At 41.9% G+C, this 13,826-nt stretch overlaps 1 protein-coding gene across 5 annotated transcripts in view; it reads left to right on the forward strand.

The window, feature by feature from the left end:
• GOLGA4 (golgin A4) overlaps nt 1–11,536 on the forward strand; it is a 156,564-nt gene extending 145,028 nt beyond the window's left edge. For 4 of the 5 annotated variants that reach the window (XM_040433541.1, XM_040433540.1, XM_040433543.1 and 1 more), the window contains 2 exons: nt 3,914–3,959; nt 10,674–11,536. In XM_040433541.1, coding sequence (XP_040289475.1) covers nt 3,914–3,943 — 30 coding nt within the window. In that variant the 3' untranslated portion in view covers nt 3,944–3,959; nt 10,674–11,536. The remainder of the gene's footprint in view (nt 1–3,913; nt 3,960–10,673) is intronic. The other variant, XM_040433542.1, reaches the window with a different exon arrangement.
• Nucleotides 11,537–13,826: the final 2,290 nt, after the last annotated feature.

A 13,826-nucleotide genomic window follows, 5' to 3' on the forward strand; every position in this document is an offset into this window, starting at 1 on the left:
GATATATTATACCAAAAACCACAGTAAACCTAAAATGGTTTGTGACACTGACAAATGAAGGAAGTCAGATATCAGCGTCACACATCATTTAAATTTGCCTCTCATCTAGGGCTTAATAAAATGTAAAAAAATTTTAGAGGCTGAAAGGGGTTTTGAACACCGAAATCCTGGACATGGGGCAACAGCATTACCACTGAGCTACCAGCTTGCCTTGTATGAGCTTGGGATTTTTGTTCATCTATGTGATGTAGCATACAAAACCACAGTAAACCTTAAATTTGCCTCTTAATAAAATGTAAACATTTTTTAGCGGCTTAAAGGGGTTTTGAACACAGAAACACTGGATATGAGGCAATTGCTTTACCACTGAGCTATCAGCTATGCGCTCATAACACTGTAATGTGTTAGCTTACAGCATTTTATGCACAGAGCTATAAGCTCAGCAATAGACAAACTTTGGTTGTGTGATTTAGCATACAAATAGATAGTATATCTACTACTCATTCTAACTTTGACCCTGACCTATGAAGAACATAAGTCAGGGTCAGGGTCAGGTGTCACATTGGCATTAATTTGATATTTGACTATGATATCTGACCATGTCCTAAAATGAACACTGTATACCTGTGCCTCGCCAGACTTGTGAAAAAAGATGGCAGCTCGCATGTGTTCGCGGGCGAACAATGCGAACTGGCCATCACTGCTCCTGAATGCTCGACTAAGGCCTCTTTCACACTTGCGTTGTCCGGATCCGTTGTGTACTCCATTTGCTGGAGGTGCCCGCCGGATCCGTAACAACGCAAGTGAACTGAAAGCATTTGTCTTCAAAATGCGTTCAGTGTTACTATGGCAGCCAGGACGCTATTAAAGTCCTGGTTGCCATAGTAGTAGTGGGGAGCGGGAGAGCAGTATACTTACAGTCCGTGCGGCTCCTGGGGCGCTCCAGAATGACGTCAGAGCGCCCCATGCGCATGGATGACGTGATCCATGCGACACGTCATCCATGAGCGTGGGGCGCCCTGACGTCACTCTGAAGCGCCCCGGGAGCCGCACGGACGGTAAGTATACTGACTTTAGCGTCCTGGCAGCCATGGTAACCATTCAGAAAAAGCTAAACGTCGGATCCGGTAATGCGCCGAAACGACGTTTAGCTTAAGGCCGATCCGGATTAATGCCTTTCAATGGGCATTAATTCCGGATCCGGCCTTGCGGCAAGTGTTTTTGGCCGGAGCAAAAAGCGCAGCATGCTGCAGTATTTTCTCCGGCCAAAAAACTTTCCGGTCCGGAACTGAAGACACCCTGATGCATCTTGAACGGATTTCTCTCCATTCAGAATGCATGGGGATAATCCTGATCAGGATTCTTCCGGCATAGTGCCCCGACGACGGAACTCTATGCCAAAACAGAACAACGCAAGTGTGAAAGAGCCCTAAACCGAGCATGCATGTGTTCTCAATACAAAGAGGGGAATAAACTGCTGCCAGACATCTCTAGTGGCAGCTCATCTCCCTTGAGAACAAAAAGGTTGACATGTTGACATCAAGCATGCCGACCCTACTTTTCCTCACTATCCACCGTTAGGGGAGAGTCTGTCATTGGCATTCATTTTAGAGGATTGGCCAGTTTCTACAAAACAGTGGGTGCAGCTTTGCCTAATGTGCGTGTCCACATCACAGCTAGCATGTAGGCCCCTTATTGTTATCTGTGGTACAGTAAAAGTACAGCAATCATAAATAATTACATAATCCTACCAGAACCAGACCTGACGAGCAGCAGTACACATGCCAACCGACTGTGGACATCTTGGTGTGCACTGCTACTGTAGGAAACCTATCGTGTTAGGCCACATTCCAACATGGCATATAACATATATTGCAGATTTGTAGCTTGTATCTACAACCCCAACATTAAGGGTTAAGCATTGCAGTGCATGGGCGCTACGGAAACAGAGTAGCACAGCAAGATATGCTTTTTCCATAAGGGGGAATTCACATGTCCCTTTCTGTTTTGCGGTCTGCGAATTGCACTGTGCAACAAATGCCTATTCTTGGCTGCAAAACGGACAGGAATAGAACATTTTCTGTTTTGCTGTCTGCATATTTTGCAGCCCATTGAAATGAACAGGTCCACATCTGATCCACAAAGAAAATGCAGATCGGATGCGGACCAAAAATACAGTTCTGTGAATGCGCTCTTACTCGGAAACAGCTGTGCTGCGCTGTTTCTGTAGCTCCCAGGCATTGCAATAGGAGGTACTGAAAAACGGAGTGCCAATCCACTCCTCTATTTGCAGGCCAAATGGTCTATATTAACATTCTTCAATTATTTGACTCATGCCGCCTTCAGTTATCACTGACTCTGTAAACAGTTCTTTCTCCATCTCACTGAAATCAGAGAACTGCTCTCAAGAGTCAATCTGTAACCTTCATCTCTTGTATTACACTGGCACATAATCTTGCAGATCATTGCCAACAAGTGTTCGTATGAAGTATGAACACTTCTTAGCAATGATCTGGCAGTATAATGCTGCCGCCGATTACCCTATGAACGAGCAAACGCAATTGGAATCCTTCAACAGGTTTAAAAATCATCGTTTGTCGGTGCAAATCGCGGTGTCTAATCACAATCTGCTCCTGGCAAACAATGATTCAGTATGGGGATGAGCAATGACACCGCTGCATGTAATAGCTGACGAGCAGGCGATTGCCTGGAAGGAACGCTTCTCTCCTGACAGTCGCCTGTGTGATCTGCCAGTGTAATTTAACTTTAGCCAGTAGCTGAATTATGATGAAAAAGATTAAAGCTCATCTTAAAGGGAACCTGTCATCAGAAAATGACCTATTGTTCAAAATCACATTTTTGTGTTAAACTTTTTTTTTTCTCATGTCACTTAAAAAAAAAAATGCATTTTTACTATGGTCACTAGGTCCAATAATAGGTGATGATTTTCTGTTTTGTACAGGTAAAGCTACTTTCACATTAGCAGCCATCCGTGTTTTGCGGATTCTCGATTTGCGGACCGTGTGCATGAGGCCTTTTACTGTAGATAGGGACATGGAAAATGTTAAAAAAAATAAAATCGCCAAAAGTTCCTAAAAAATAAAAATAAAAACATAATTTAAAAATAGGTAATTTTCTGATGAGACATTTCCTTTAAATGAATGTTTACCTGTTGTCAGGAAACTAAAGATAAGGACTACAAATTGAGCAGTCAGTCTTTAACTGACTTCAGTGAGGAAATACAACAATCTGTAGAGTCAGTGACACCTGAAGAATGTAGAAGATAATAAAAAAGATTCCCCTGAAGCTGAAAACTGGTGACATTTGGGACACACCCCTCCAGCCCCTTCATTGTTTACAAAGGTGTAGCACGTACGAATGGGGTGGCTGTGCTTCCGTGAGACTGAGCTTCAGTATAAAGCACTGATTTTGTAAACAATATAGGGGCATTTTCATTTTCTTGTCCAATGGGGTGGTCAAACCCTCAAACACTGATGGCTAAGGATACTTTATAAGTCCCGGTTAACCCCTTTAATTACTTGTAATTACCGGTACTTTTCTACACATGTTATAAATTTACTTGTGGCCTTCTGATCCAGAGAACATAGTCCTGAGGTCCAAAACGTGCAAAGACCTCTACAACTTGCTTCTTCTAATGAATTCTTGACAGATCTTAAATTATTTTCTCCTTTCAGATAAGATCATCTTAGCCTACTTAGTTCTGAAAAGCATCTCAGCTTTGCTTGACTGCAGAGTAACGGCCCAATAGAATAGTATACTGTATGTTTTATGGTTTAGATTAGCATCCAGCTCACCTCTTAATCCCTGCTTGCTAATCTGAATAGGCATATGTATTACTAACCTCCTATGTCTGAATTAACTGCACTAAGCTCTTTTCTCCCTGGCTTTGTAGTTTACCCCGCCTCGCAGTGGTATCTTCTGAATCAGTTAGCATGCGGGTGAGTGAGAAAAGTGTTGTATTCTAATAAATATATCCTCTATATTAAGTTTGTGCTATTCCTAAATTTAGTGCTTCTCAATACTCATCTGTAGCTGTAGATCAAAACTGTTCATGGGCCTCCTATTCCTAATCATATTCTGTACAGTACATCCAAATTTTTCCAAATGCACACCCTCATTTTAGTAATCTTTTACAATCTTTGTGTTTCTTTCAACTTCATTTTTCTACTATGAATACAAATAGTCCTATAAAAACCATAACTAATTGATGAAAATAAAAATATGATTATAGGTATTTCATTAAGACTATGACGTGAGCTACACTGTAACATCAGTCACCTGTAACTCTTTACAGTTTATGGAAGCACTCCCACAAACCTTTTTATTCTCTGACCTTTTCGAAAGGTACATGATGTAAACTGTTGTGAAGCGAAGTTGCTTACCAGTGACTTTAGGAGTTATCCCCTCCCTTCTGATTCTCAGCTGTGCCATGTGACCAACACACTGACTCTCCAAATAGGAAGCCAGTTTCTCTCTGTTTTCCTATGGGAGCCGCAATGTCACAATGAATAGAGGAGTAACAGACTTTCTGTCCTGTATCAGTTGGAGAGGCAGTGTGTTGGTCACATGACACAGCTAAGGATCAGAAGGTAGGTTATAACTTACAAATACAGTCACTGATAAGATTACATTCACTAGAGATGATCTCATGTGCCTTTCTAATGGGCTGCTTGGGGTGCTTCTTTAAAGGGGATGGGTTTACTCTGTCTTGGCACCAAAAACCACTCACACCGTTACCTAGAGAAAAAGAATGATAATGGTTGTGCAGTAACTTAGCAATTTGTTTGCATGTGAAAAAAAATAAAAATATCATGGAAGGGAAAATGCTAAAAACATGTACTTTATTATTAAAGGGAACCTGTTATCAACTTTATGCTGCCCATACTAATGGCAGAATAAAGTAGAGACAGGTGAGTTGATTTTAGCGATCTGTCGTTTTGAAAGTTAAAAGTAAGAGGTTGCTGAGAACCAACATCACAATCATTGCAAACTGGGCCTGGAAAAGAGTCCCGGCCACCTGAGAAGAGTCATGGTTATACATGGATTCCTGTTCTCCTGCCCACCTGCTGATGACTGACAGGCTTCTACCTAGTTTTCTCCCTAGGAGAGAACTGCCAATCATCAGCAGGTGGGTGAGAGAGCAGGAGATTAGGAATAACCAGGACTCTTCTCTGGTAGATTTGACTCTTTTAAAGGCCTGGGCTGCAATGATTATGATGCTGGTTCTCGGCAACCACTTACGTTTAACTCATGAGTGACACACCGCTGAAATCAGCATTTCTGTCACTATTTTATGCTGCCCTCAGTGAGGTCAGTATAAAGTTGATGACAGGTTCCCTTTAATACCTTAAAAAGGAAGGGGGGTAGTTGTGTCAAAAATCCACAAATTTGTTTTAATCCTGTCATCAACGCCATATCAATTTACATCACTCTGGAGATGCACGATCGATCCCATTTCAAGGGATTGAGATCGTAAGACCATCTCCGAGAGGAGGCAATTTTGACCAACGCGTCCTCCGGAAAGAAGCTCAGTGGACCTTTAGGCTGAACACGGTGCGACCTCTAGGCTTAAATGATCATATTTCATTTGCCTGCTTTATTGATCAATAAATTGATACCTTTTTTGTGAAAAAAAATCTGTAATTATCTGCTATGTAGGATCATATATGGCTCACTTACATACTTTGTGGGCTTGCTGATATTGTTACTTTTTTACAGTAACGGCTACATCAAGTGATGTAAATGGAATAATATTGACACTTTGTTGTGCTGTCCCTGTAGGTCTGTACAATATTGTTTGGGCTCCGATCTGGAGCGCCATATCTGTATACACATAATGGTGCACCTGCCTGCTTGTACTATTAATTCAGATACCCACATGTATCCCGGCTTTGGGACATGTTCTGCCTATGATATCCCCCTCTATCTATGTAAGGCAGGTGGACTTTCTCATCTTTGTGGGACCGTGATATGCAGGTGGACAAACGTTCCCGCCTGCTAAGTTTTCATTGGTCCTATGCCTGCCCAGCCTCCTGGGGGAAGTGGTGTTCTTTCCCCTATATAAGACAGGCCTTGGAGGGGCCGTTCACGGCCGTCACAGCGGCGATTACACTGCCACACACCACCAGTGTGGCGGCCTCCTTGCTAATGTACTCCACGTGCACTTTATCCTGCTCCTGATGACTCTTGATGGAAGAAACGCGTTGAGCTTCATTTGAGACGCTGAATGGAGTTATAGCTTAGTTTGGGGGAGTGAGATAGGTCTGTGGAAAGCACTTGATATCTGGGTGGTCACAAGCTACATATGACTAACCCAGAACAAACTGGTCTGTTTAGTCCTACGTAAGCTGGTTACACTGCAGCTAGAGGCATACAATGATCAGCGTTTTCCAGACTACATACACCCCCCCCCCCACCCCCCCATTTTTGTTCTGCTTGTTTTTTAGTGACCACATAGTCTCTTTCATTTTTGTGGTGACAGTCATTTGTCACATATGGGCTGTTTGATTTATTTGTGGCACTTTATTCCACATTCACTGGCTGGGACACTTGATTAAGTGCATCTTGGGAAGGACGTGATATTCTTTTTAGCGCTCTTTCCTTGATGCTCCTAGCCCTGAATGGATTAAAGCAATTTGTGGATTTTTGACACAACTTCTTCCCTTCCTTTTTAAGGGATTAATAATAAAGTACATGCTTTTAGCATTTTCCCTTCCGTGATAAATCTTACTAATAAAAACGCACACTTTTCTGATACTGGTTTAATAGTGAGACGATTAAAAAAAAAAGCCGAAATACCAGCTCCCCTAAGTGGATGGAATGCAGCTCCAAATAGTCGCAAATATATGATCAGATGAAAAATGTATTGACTAAAGCCCCGGCTGGCTAGGAAACGCACTAGTGAAGTGGAATAGAGTTGGTTCCTGCTAAGTGACATTGTGGTTGCATGTTTTTATTGCAGTCTTTGAGTGCTGGAGTACAGTTTTCATCTGATCAATTAATTTCCTATGCCTTCCTACATTGTATGTAATTAGGTGATGTAAGTCCACTGGGAAGAGTTCGGTGTATGTAAGAGTTTAGAAAGTAGCCATACTCTCATCAAATTTGTGGATGTTCTTTTATACATCCGCTCACTGAATTTCTTGCATACGCAGTGATAGCTCTTTATCAATGGCTGTGCAGTGTAACCACAGTGTGCAGAAGCATAGCTTCACAGAACTATTGTCCTGCATAAGTACAGTCAGGTCCATAAATATTGGGACATCGATACACCACCACAATGGATTTGAAATGAAACGAACAAGATGTGCTTTAACTGCAGACTGTCAGCTTTAATTTGAGGGTATTTACATCCAAATCAGGTGAACGGTGTAGGAATTACAACAGTTTGCATATGTGCCTCCCACTTGTTAAGGAACCAAAAGTAATGGGACAATTGGCTTCTCAGCTGTTCCATGGCCAGGTGTGTGTTATTCCCTCATTATCCCAATTACAATGAGCAGATAAAAGGTCCAGAGTTCATTTCAAATGTGCTATTTGCATTTGGAATCTGTTGCTGTCAACTCTCAAGATGAGATCCAAAGAGCTGTCACTATGAGTGAAGCAAGCCATCAATAGGCTGAAAAATAAAACAAACCCATCAGAGATAGCAAAAACATTAGGCATGGCCAAAACAACTGTTTGGAACATTGTTAAAAAGAAGGAACGCACCGGTGAGCTTAGCAACACCAAAAGACCCGTAAGACCACAGAAAACAACTGGTGGATGACCGAAGAATTCTTTTCCTGGTGAAGAAAACACCCTTCACAACAGTTGGCCAGATCAAGAACACTCTCCAGGAGGTAGGTGTATGTGTGTCAAGGTCAACAGTCAAGAGAAGACTTCACCAGAGTGAATACGGAGGGTTCATCACAAGATGTAAACCATTGGTGAGCCTCAAAAACAGGAAAGCCAGATTAGAGTTTGCCAAACGACATCTATAAAAGCCTTCACAGTTCTGGAATAACATCCTATGGACAGATGAGACCAAGATCAACTTGTACCAGAGTGATGGGAAGAGAAGAGTATGGAGAAGGAAAGGAACTGGTCATGATCCTAAGCATACCACCTCATCAGTGAAGCATGGTGGTGGTAGTGTCATGGCGTGGGAATGTATGGCTGCCAATGGAACTGGTTCTCTTGTATTTATTGATGATGTGATTGCTGACAAAAGCAGCAGGATGAATTCTTAAGTGTTTCGGGCAATATTATCTGCTCATATTCAGCCAAATGCTTCAGAACTCATTGGACGGCTCTTCACAGTGCAGATGGACAATGACCCAAAGCATACTGCAAAAGCAACCCTAGAGTTTTTTAAGGGAAAGAAGTGGAATGTTATGCAATGGCCAAGTCTATCACCTGACCTGAATCCGATTGAGCATGCATTTCATTTGCTGAAGACAAAACTGAAGGGAAAATGTCCCAAGAACAAGCAGGAACTGAAGACAGTTGCAGTAGAGGCCTGGCAGAGCATCACCAGGGATGAAACCCAGCGTCTGGTGATGTCTATGCGTTCCAGACTTCAGGCTGTAATTGACTGCAAAGGATTTGCAACCAAGTATTAAAAAGTGAAAGTTTATGATTATTATTCTGTCCCATTACTTTTGGTTCCTTAACAAGTGGGAGGCACATATGCAGACTGTTGTAATTCCTACACTGTTCACCTGATTTGGCTGTAAATACCCTCAAATTAAAGCTGACAGTCTGCAGTTAAAGCACATCTTGTTCGTTTCATTTCAAATCCATTGTGGTGGTGTATAGAGCCAAAAATGTTAGAATTGTGTACATGTCCCAATATTGATGGACCTGGCTTAAAAAGTGGGATAGACCAGAGTTGGCAGTTAAAAGGTTAGAGGCAGGACGGAGGCTGAAAGAAAGCCACCTAATTTACGTATGGCACAAGAACCAAAGAGCTATGGAGGAATGACTGCTATGGAGGAATGACTGTTTGCTCTACAGGCCTGTTCGAGTGGCTTGGCCAAAACTGAGGTGACTGGATCCTTTTAAAAAGCTGTATCTATTTGATATGTGTATGCCAATGTATGCCTGAGTGTGTGTCCACAAACGATACGATTTTGAATTAAAAAAAAAAAGAATAAGAAATAAATAGCTAGACCAGAGCTATATGGAGACATTAGCTGCCTAATTGACATTGTATAGTTTCATGATGACTATGCAAGTTGTGTGTGTGAGAAAATGTTTTTATTTTTATTTTGGTGGGATTTTTTTTAATATATATCCTTTAAAAAAATTTAACCGTTTTTATTTTAACCACCAGAGCGTGCGTGCACACACAAATTAAGCTGATATTTCCTGCTTTCTACAACTCCGTAAAGACCCCTTTAAACATGACAACCCAGGGGGCAATTATAGGGGACAAGCTGCTTATTCCTGATAACTGCCTGCTCGTCAGAGGAGGTGAGAGTTGCATTTACATGCAGCAGTCACCTCCTCTTCTATGGGGATGAGCAATCACAACTGCAATCACTCGTCCCCATGGAGAATCATTGTTTCTGGGCAGCAGATCCCTGTTTACACAGCTCAATCTGCTGTATGGGAAAATGCTAGAGAGGACAGCCTCTGACTAGACGGCATGAAAAAACTGAATCAGAGCAACAGAATGAACACTAATGTTTCAGACTAACAAAAAGTGAATAAAAAGTAAGAAACCAGAATTGCCATAACTACCTTGGGTTCAGCTTAATAGGGAATGTTGAAGGGGTTGACATAAGCTCGCCTTCACTCTTTTAGCGTGTACGAGTGGGCCATCAGAGGCGAGTGCGGCATCAGTGCATTTCCTTGAGCAGCCAACACGCAGGGCAAGGTCTCTTTGTTGTGAGCCGGTGACGTACCGAGCTTATAACACTATGCTATGCAGAGACTTCCGCCTAGCTGGGAGCCCGGTAATGCTACCAGCACAAATGGGCGGTGTATAGCATTGTTCTGGGCTGTTTTAGAGGTGGGTAATAGTGATATGATGATGACGTCACCGCCTAGCATAGTGCTGTGAAGCCTGGTACTTCACCGGCTCACAACAAACAGACCTTTCGATGCAAGGCAAGGGGAGCATCGGAGCAAGGAAATGCTCCTATGCTCTGCTCGTACATGCTAAAGGAGTGAAGGGGACAACCCCTTTAAATTGGTTATCCTCAAGATAAACATTTGATCAGGGGGCTTCTACCGCAGGACCCCAGTCACCCTAAGTCTTCTTTCTGAATGGAACAGAGGTGTGCATGTTGGTCCACTGCTCCATTCACTTTTATGTGCTTGATAAATACCCAAGACTGTGCTGAAAATTGTCTCTTGATGTTACTGTAAATAATTGTGTAATTGCCTTTAACGATCTTTCAAAATGTTTTTAATCTATGAAAATAGAAGCCACAAGAAAAATCTTATTTTGGCTTTTCAAAGGTTTTCCTTACAGCTTTTAAGGGGTGTCTGCTTTGGACCCTCCCTACTAGTTTGAAGGATTCCTGGATTATAAACTGATCACAGATTGTGCACCCAGCAATCAGATGTATGGCATGCATACATCATATTACCTATTGTGAGTGAATGCTGTCCATGCGGAGATCTAAACCTTTCACTGACTGGCCTACTTTTTTCATTTATAGTCTTGGCTGAGATAGTCTTCCTGAAGATGTGATATTTTCCTCAAGATGCTGCTTCCTGTGGATATGCGCTTTTTTCTTTTCTTCCAACATACCAATGGAATGAACTAAGAACCAAAATGTTTAGCAATCAAGAACTTTACCATAATTGCCTTGAGTTGAGCTGATGCTACATAGTGGCCAGGTCAAGCTCCATTTTTATTCAATACTTTAATTGCCATGAAATACAGGAGAAGAAAGCATTTATTTGGTACAACGGTTTGCATTACTGACTGCTTATGAAATTAGCATATCGACAACTCTACACTCTAGATGTCTATAAATGCTAAACCCACTGCTAACATTTTCAAGCATGCCGAGGCAAGCCATGGTTCTCCCACTAGCCCGCATGTCCTGCAACTCTATCCGGTTTTCTCCTATTCTGGGTTATTTTATTGGAATGACATTTAACATGTTTTTTTGGATTCATAAAGATAAATCAAATCGGTTTTTTGAGGTTGATTGCCATAAAACCTGTGTTATATTATCCTTCTTTTTGTGTGAATTGATTGTGCAATACTTACTAAGGGGAGGAATTGTGTTTACTGCACTCACACTTAATCAGTTTGTTGCTTTGCTTAATTTTCCTTTCCCCTAGGTTTGATTTAGGTTGCTATGGGCCAGTTCTTTAACTTTTCATCTATGATGAAATATCCTAAATTGGAGTACCTCATTGGGGTTTCTTCAGGCTTTTGTATCTATATTTCCGAGAAATTGAATACACTACTGTATATTGTAAATAGTCAATATATTAATGTATTATACTGTTTTTGTGGTTTCAATGTTAATCTTGGAAAACAGAGCAAAATAAATTTTATTTACAAAAATGTCCTTTTGTTTGTCCTCTGTCTTATGGAGGAATGTCTGAAGTTTTTATCATTGAGACTACTTGGAAGAAAAGAGGGAACTTGGTGCTTTTGTCATACTTTTAGCTTTGATATCAAACAGCACCATATCAAATCAATATGCTAATATGAATGTATGATAAGCTTAGACTGAGAGATATATAGTTAAAGGAAAAGTGTTGTAATCGTTGTGAACACCACCTCTAAACTGTGAGGCAGTGATTAAACTCCTCACTGCCATAGATTATCAGGCATACAGACATTAACACCTTCAATACCCTAAGCCAAACACAATATGCTTAAAACGTACCTGTGCTGTGTTTCTTTGTACAATCACAACTGTGAAAGAATTGGTGCTTTTGGGCATCTCTAAAGTCTATTTCAGCCAAATGATTTCCTGTTTCAGCTGCACACTTAGATGCATTTAATTTAGAAGCAGTGTGTCTCCTTTCTGTTGAATCTGCCAGATCTGTATGCAGTGACCTTCCTTCCCGCAGTTTTTTTTTCTTCTAGGAAGCTTAAAAAGCTGCTAAGGAGAGAGAGATAAGACTTAGACACACAAGACCTTCTCTGCTCTTCAGAAGCAGTGTATAGGCCAGTGATGGGCAAACTACAGCCCGGCGGACCTTTTTATTTGGCCCGCAGAGCTGTCCGGAGGCAGCAGGAGTGGAGATGAGCCCTTCAATTGTGGAAGCACTCCTCTCCATATTCATCTGTATCGCCGTCCTCAGGACAGCGATACAGTTGAATGGTGCAGAGGAGAGGCGTCTCCCTTGCCCGTTCCTCTGATAGGCTACAGCGGGGTGGGGACCCTATATACTGGCACAATATGGATTGGTACTATGGAGCAGAGGGGAAGCACTATGGGGGCCACTATGGAGCAGAGGGGAAGCACTATGGGGGCCCTATATACTGGCACAATATGGATTGGTACTATGGAGAAGAGGGGGAAGCACTATTGGGACCACTATGGAGAAGAGGGGAAGCACTATGGGGGCCCTATATACTGGCACAATATGGGGGGACATTATGGAGAAGAGGGGAAGCACTATGGGGGCCCTATATACTGGGTAACTATGGGGGCCCTATATACTGGCACAGTATCTATTCTGCGAATTGCAACAACAAAGCTAACTCCAGACTTTGCTGCCTTAGCAAAAAAGGGAGACCAACAGCACTGTTCCCACTAAAATTGAAGATGAGTTATACATACTATGTTATGAAAGAAATACATTGCATAAAACTTTTTATGCTGTTCTACCTTGAATTAAACTAAACCTTTAATGTTACGAAATTAAAATAAAATTTATATTAATTCACACAAACGCCCCATCCATCTACTCTTGGCCCGGGTACAATACATGAACCCATTGGGGCCAACGAGTCAAAAAGTTTGCCCACCTCTGGTATAGGCAGTGCTTCTATCAGTCTTGGGGGCTCAGTATTCTCTCTCATGCCCAAAGGGATTTAGAAATTTGCTAGTTATACCATTCTCGATTAAATTAGATTGTGTGAAATACGGTGACTAAATAGAATATCTAGTAATTTGATATTGATAACCTATCCTCATAATAGATCATTAATATCTAATCCGTGGGGGTCCCACTCCTGGGACCTCCACCGAAGAGCTGTTGGAAGAGGCTGCAGCACTCCGTGAGCACTTAGGCCTCTTCTCAGACCAGTGACATCATACATTGGTCATGTAGCCTAGGCACAGCTCATTCCTATTCAAGTGAATGGGACTGAGCTGCAATACTAAGTACAGCCGATATACAATGTATGGTGCGGTGCTTGGTAAGCTGTGAAGAGACCACAGCGCTCACTGGAGCTCTGGTGAGTGCAGTGGCCTCTTCAAACAACTGAACGGCGGGGGTGCCAGGAGTCTGTCCTGAGGATAGGTCTTTAATATCTAATTCCCAGGTGACCCCTTTAAGACCAGCAGATATAGTGGAATTGACTTCCTAGAACTAGGTGTCCTAGAGAACCATCTATGCTGGTTTAGTCTATTGACATATGGCTGTTTTATAACTAATTATTAATTTATATTATTTGTTGTGGTTTTGTATTGGCTAGCTTAGAGGGAGCAGTCAGTCCCAAACAGACCACTCATTAGCTACAAAGGCTTAGAGGGAACATTTTGGCTTGTGCCAGGTTCGCTGGTTCGCGTGATGGATCCGCACAGACGGATCCGTTTAGATAATACAAACGTCTGCATCCGTTCAGAACTGATCCGTTTGTATTATTTTTAAAATAGCCAAGAAGGATCCATCTT

Source organism: Bufo bufo, chromosome 5, assembly GCF_905171765.1.
Source record: "Bufo bufo chromosome 5, aBufBuf1.1, whole genome shotgun sequence".
Taxonomy (NCBI): Eukaryota; Metazoa; Chordata; class Amphibia; order Anura; family Bufonidae; genus Bufo; species Bufo bufo.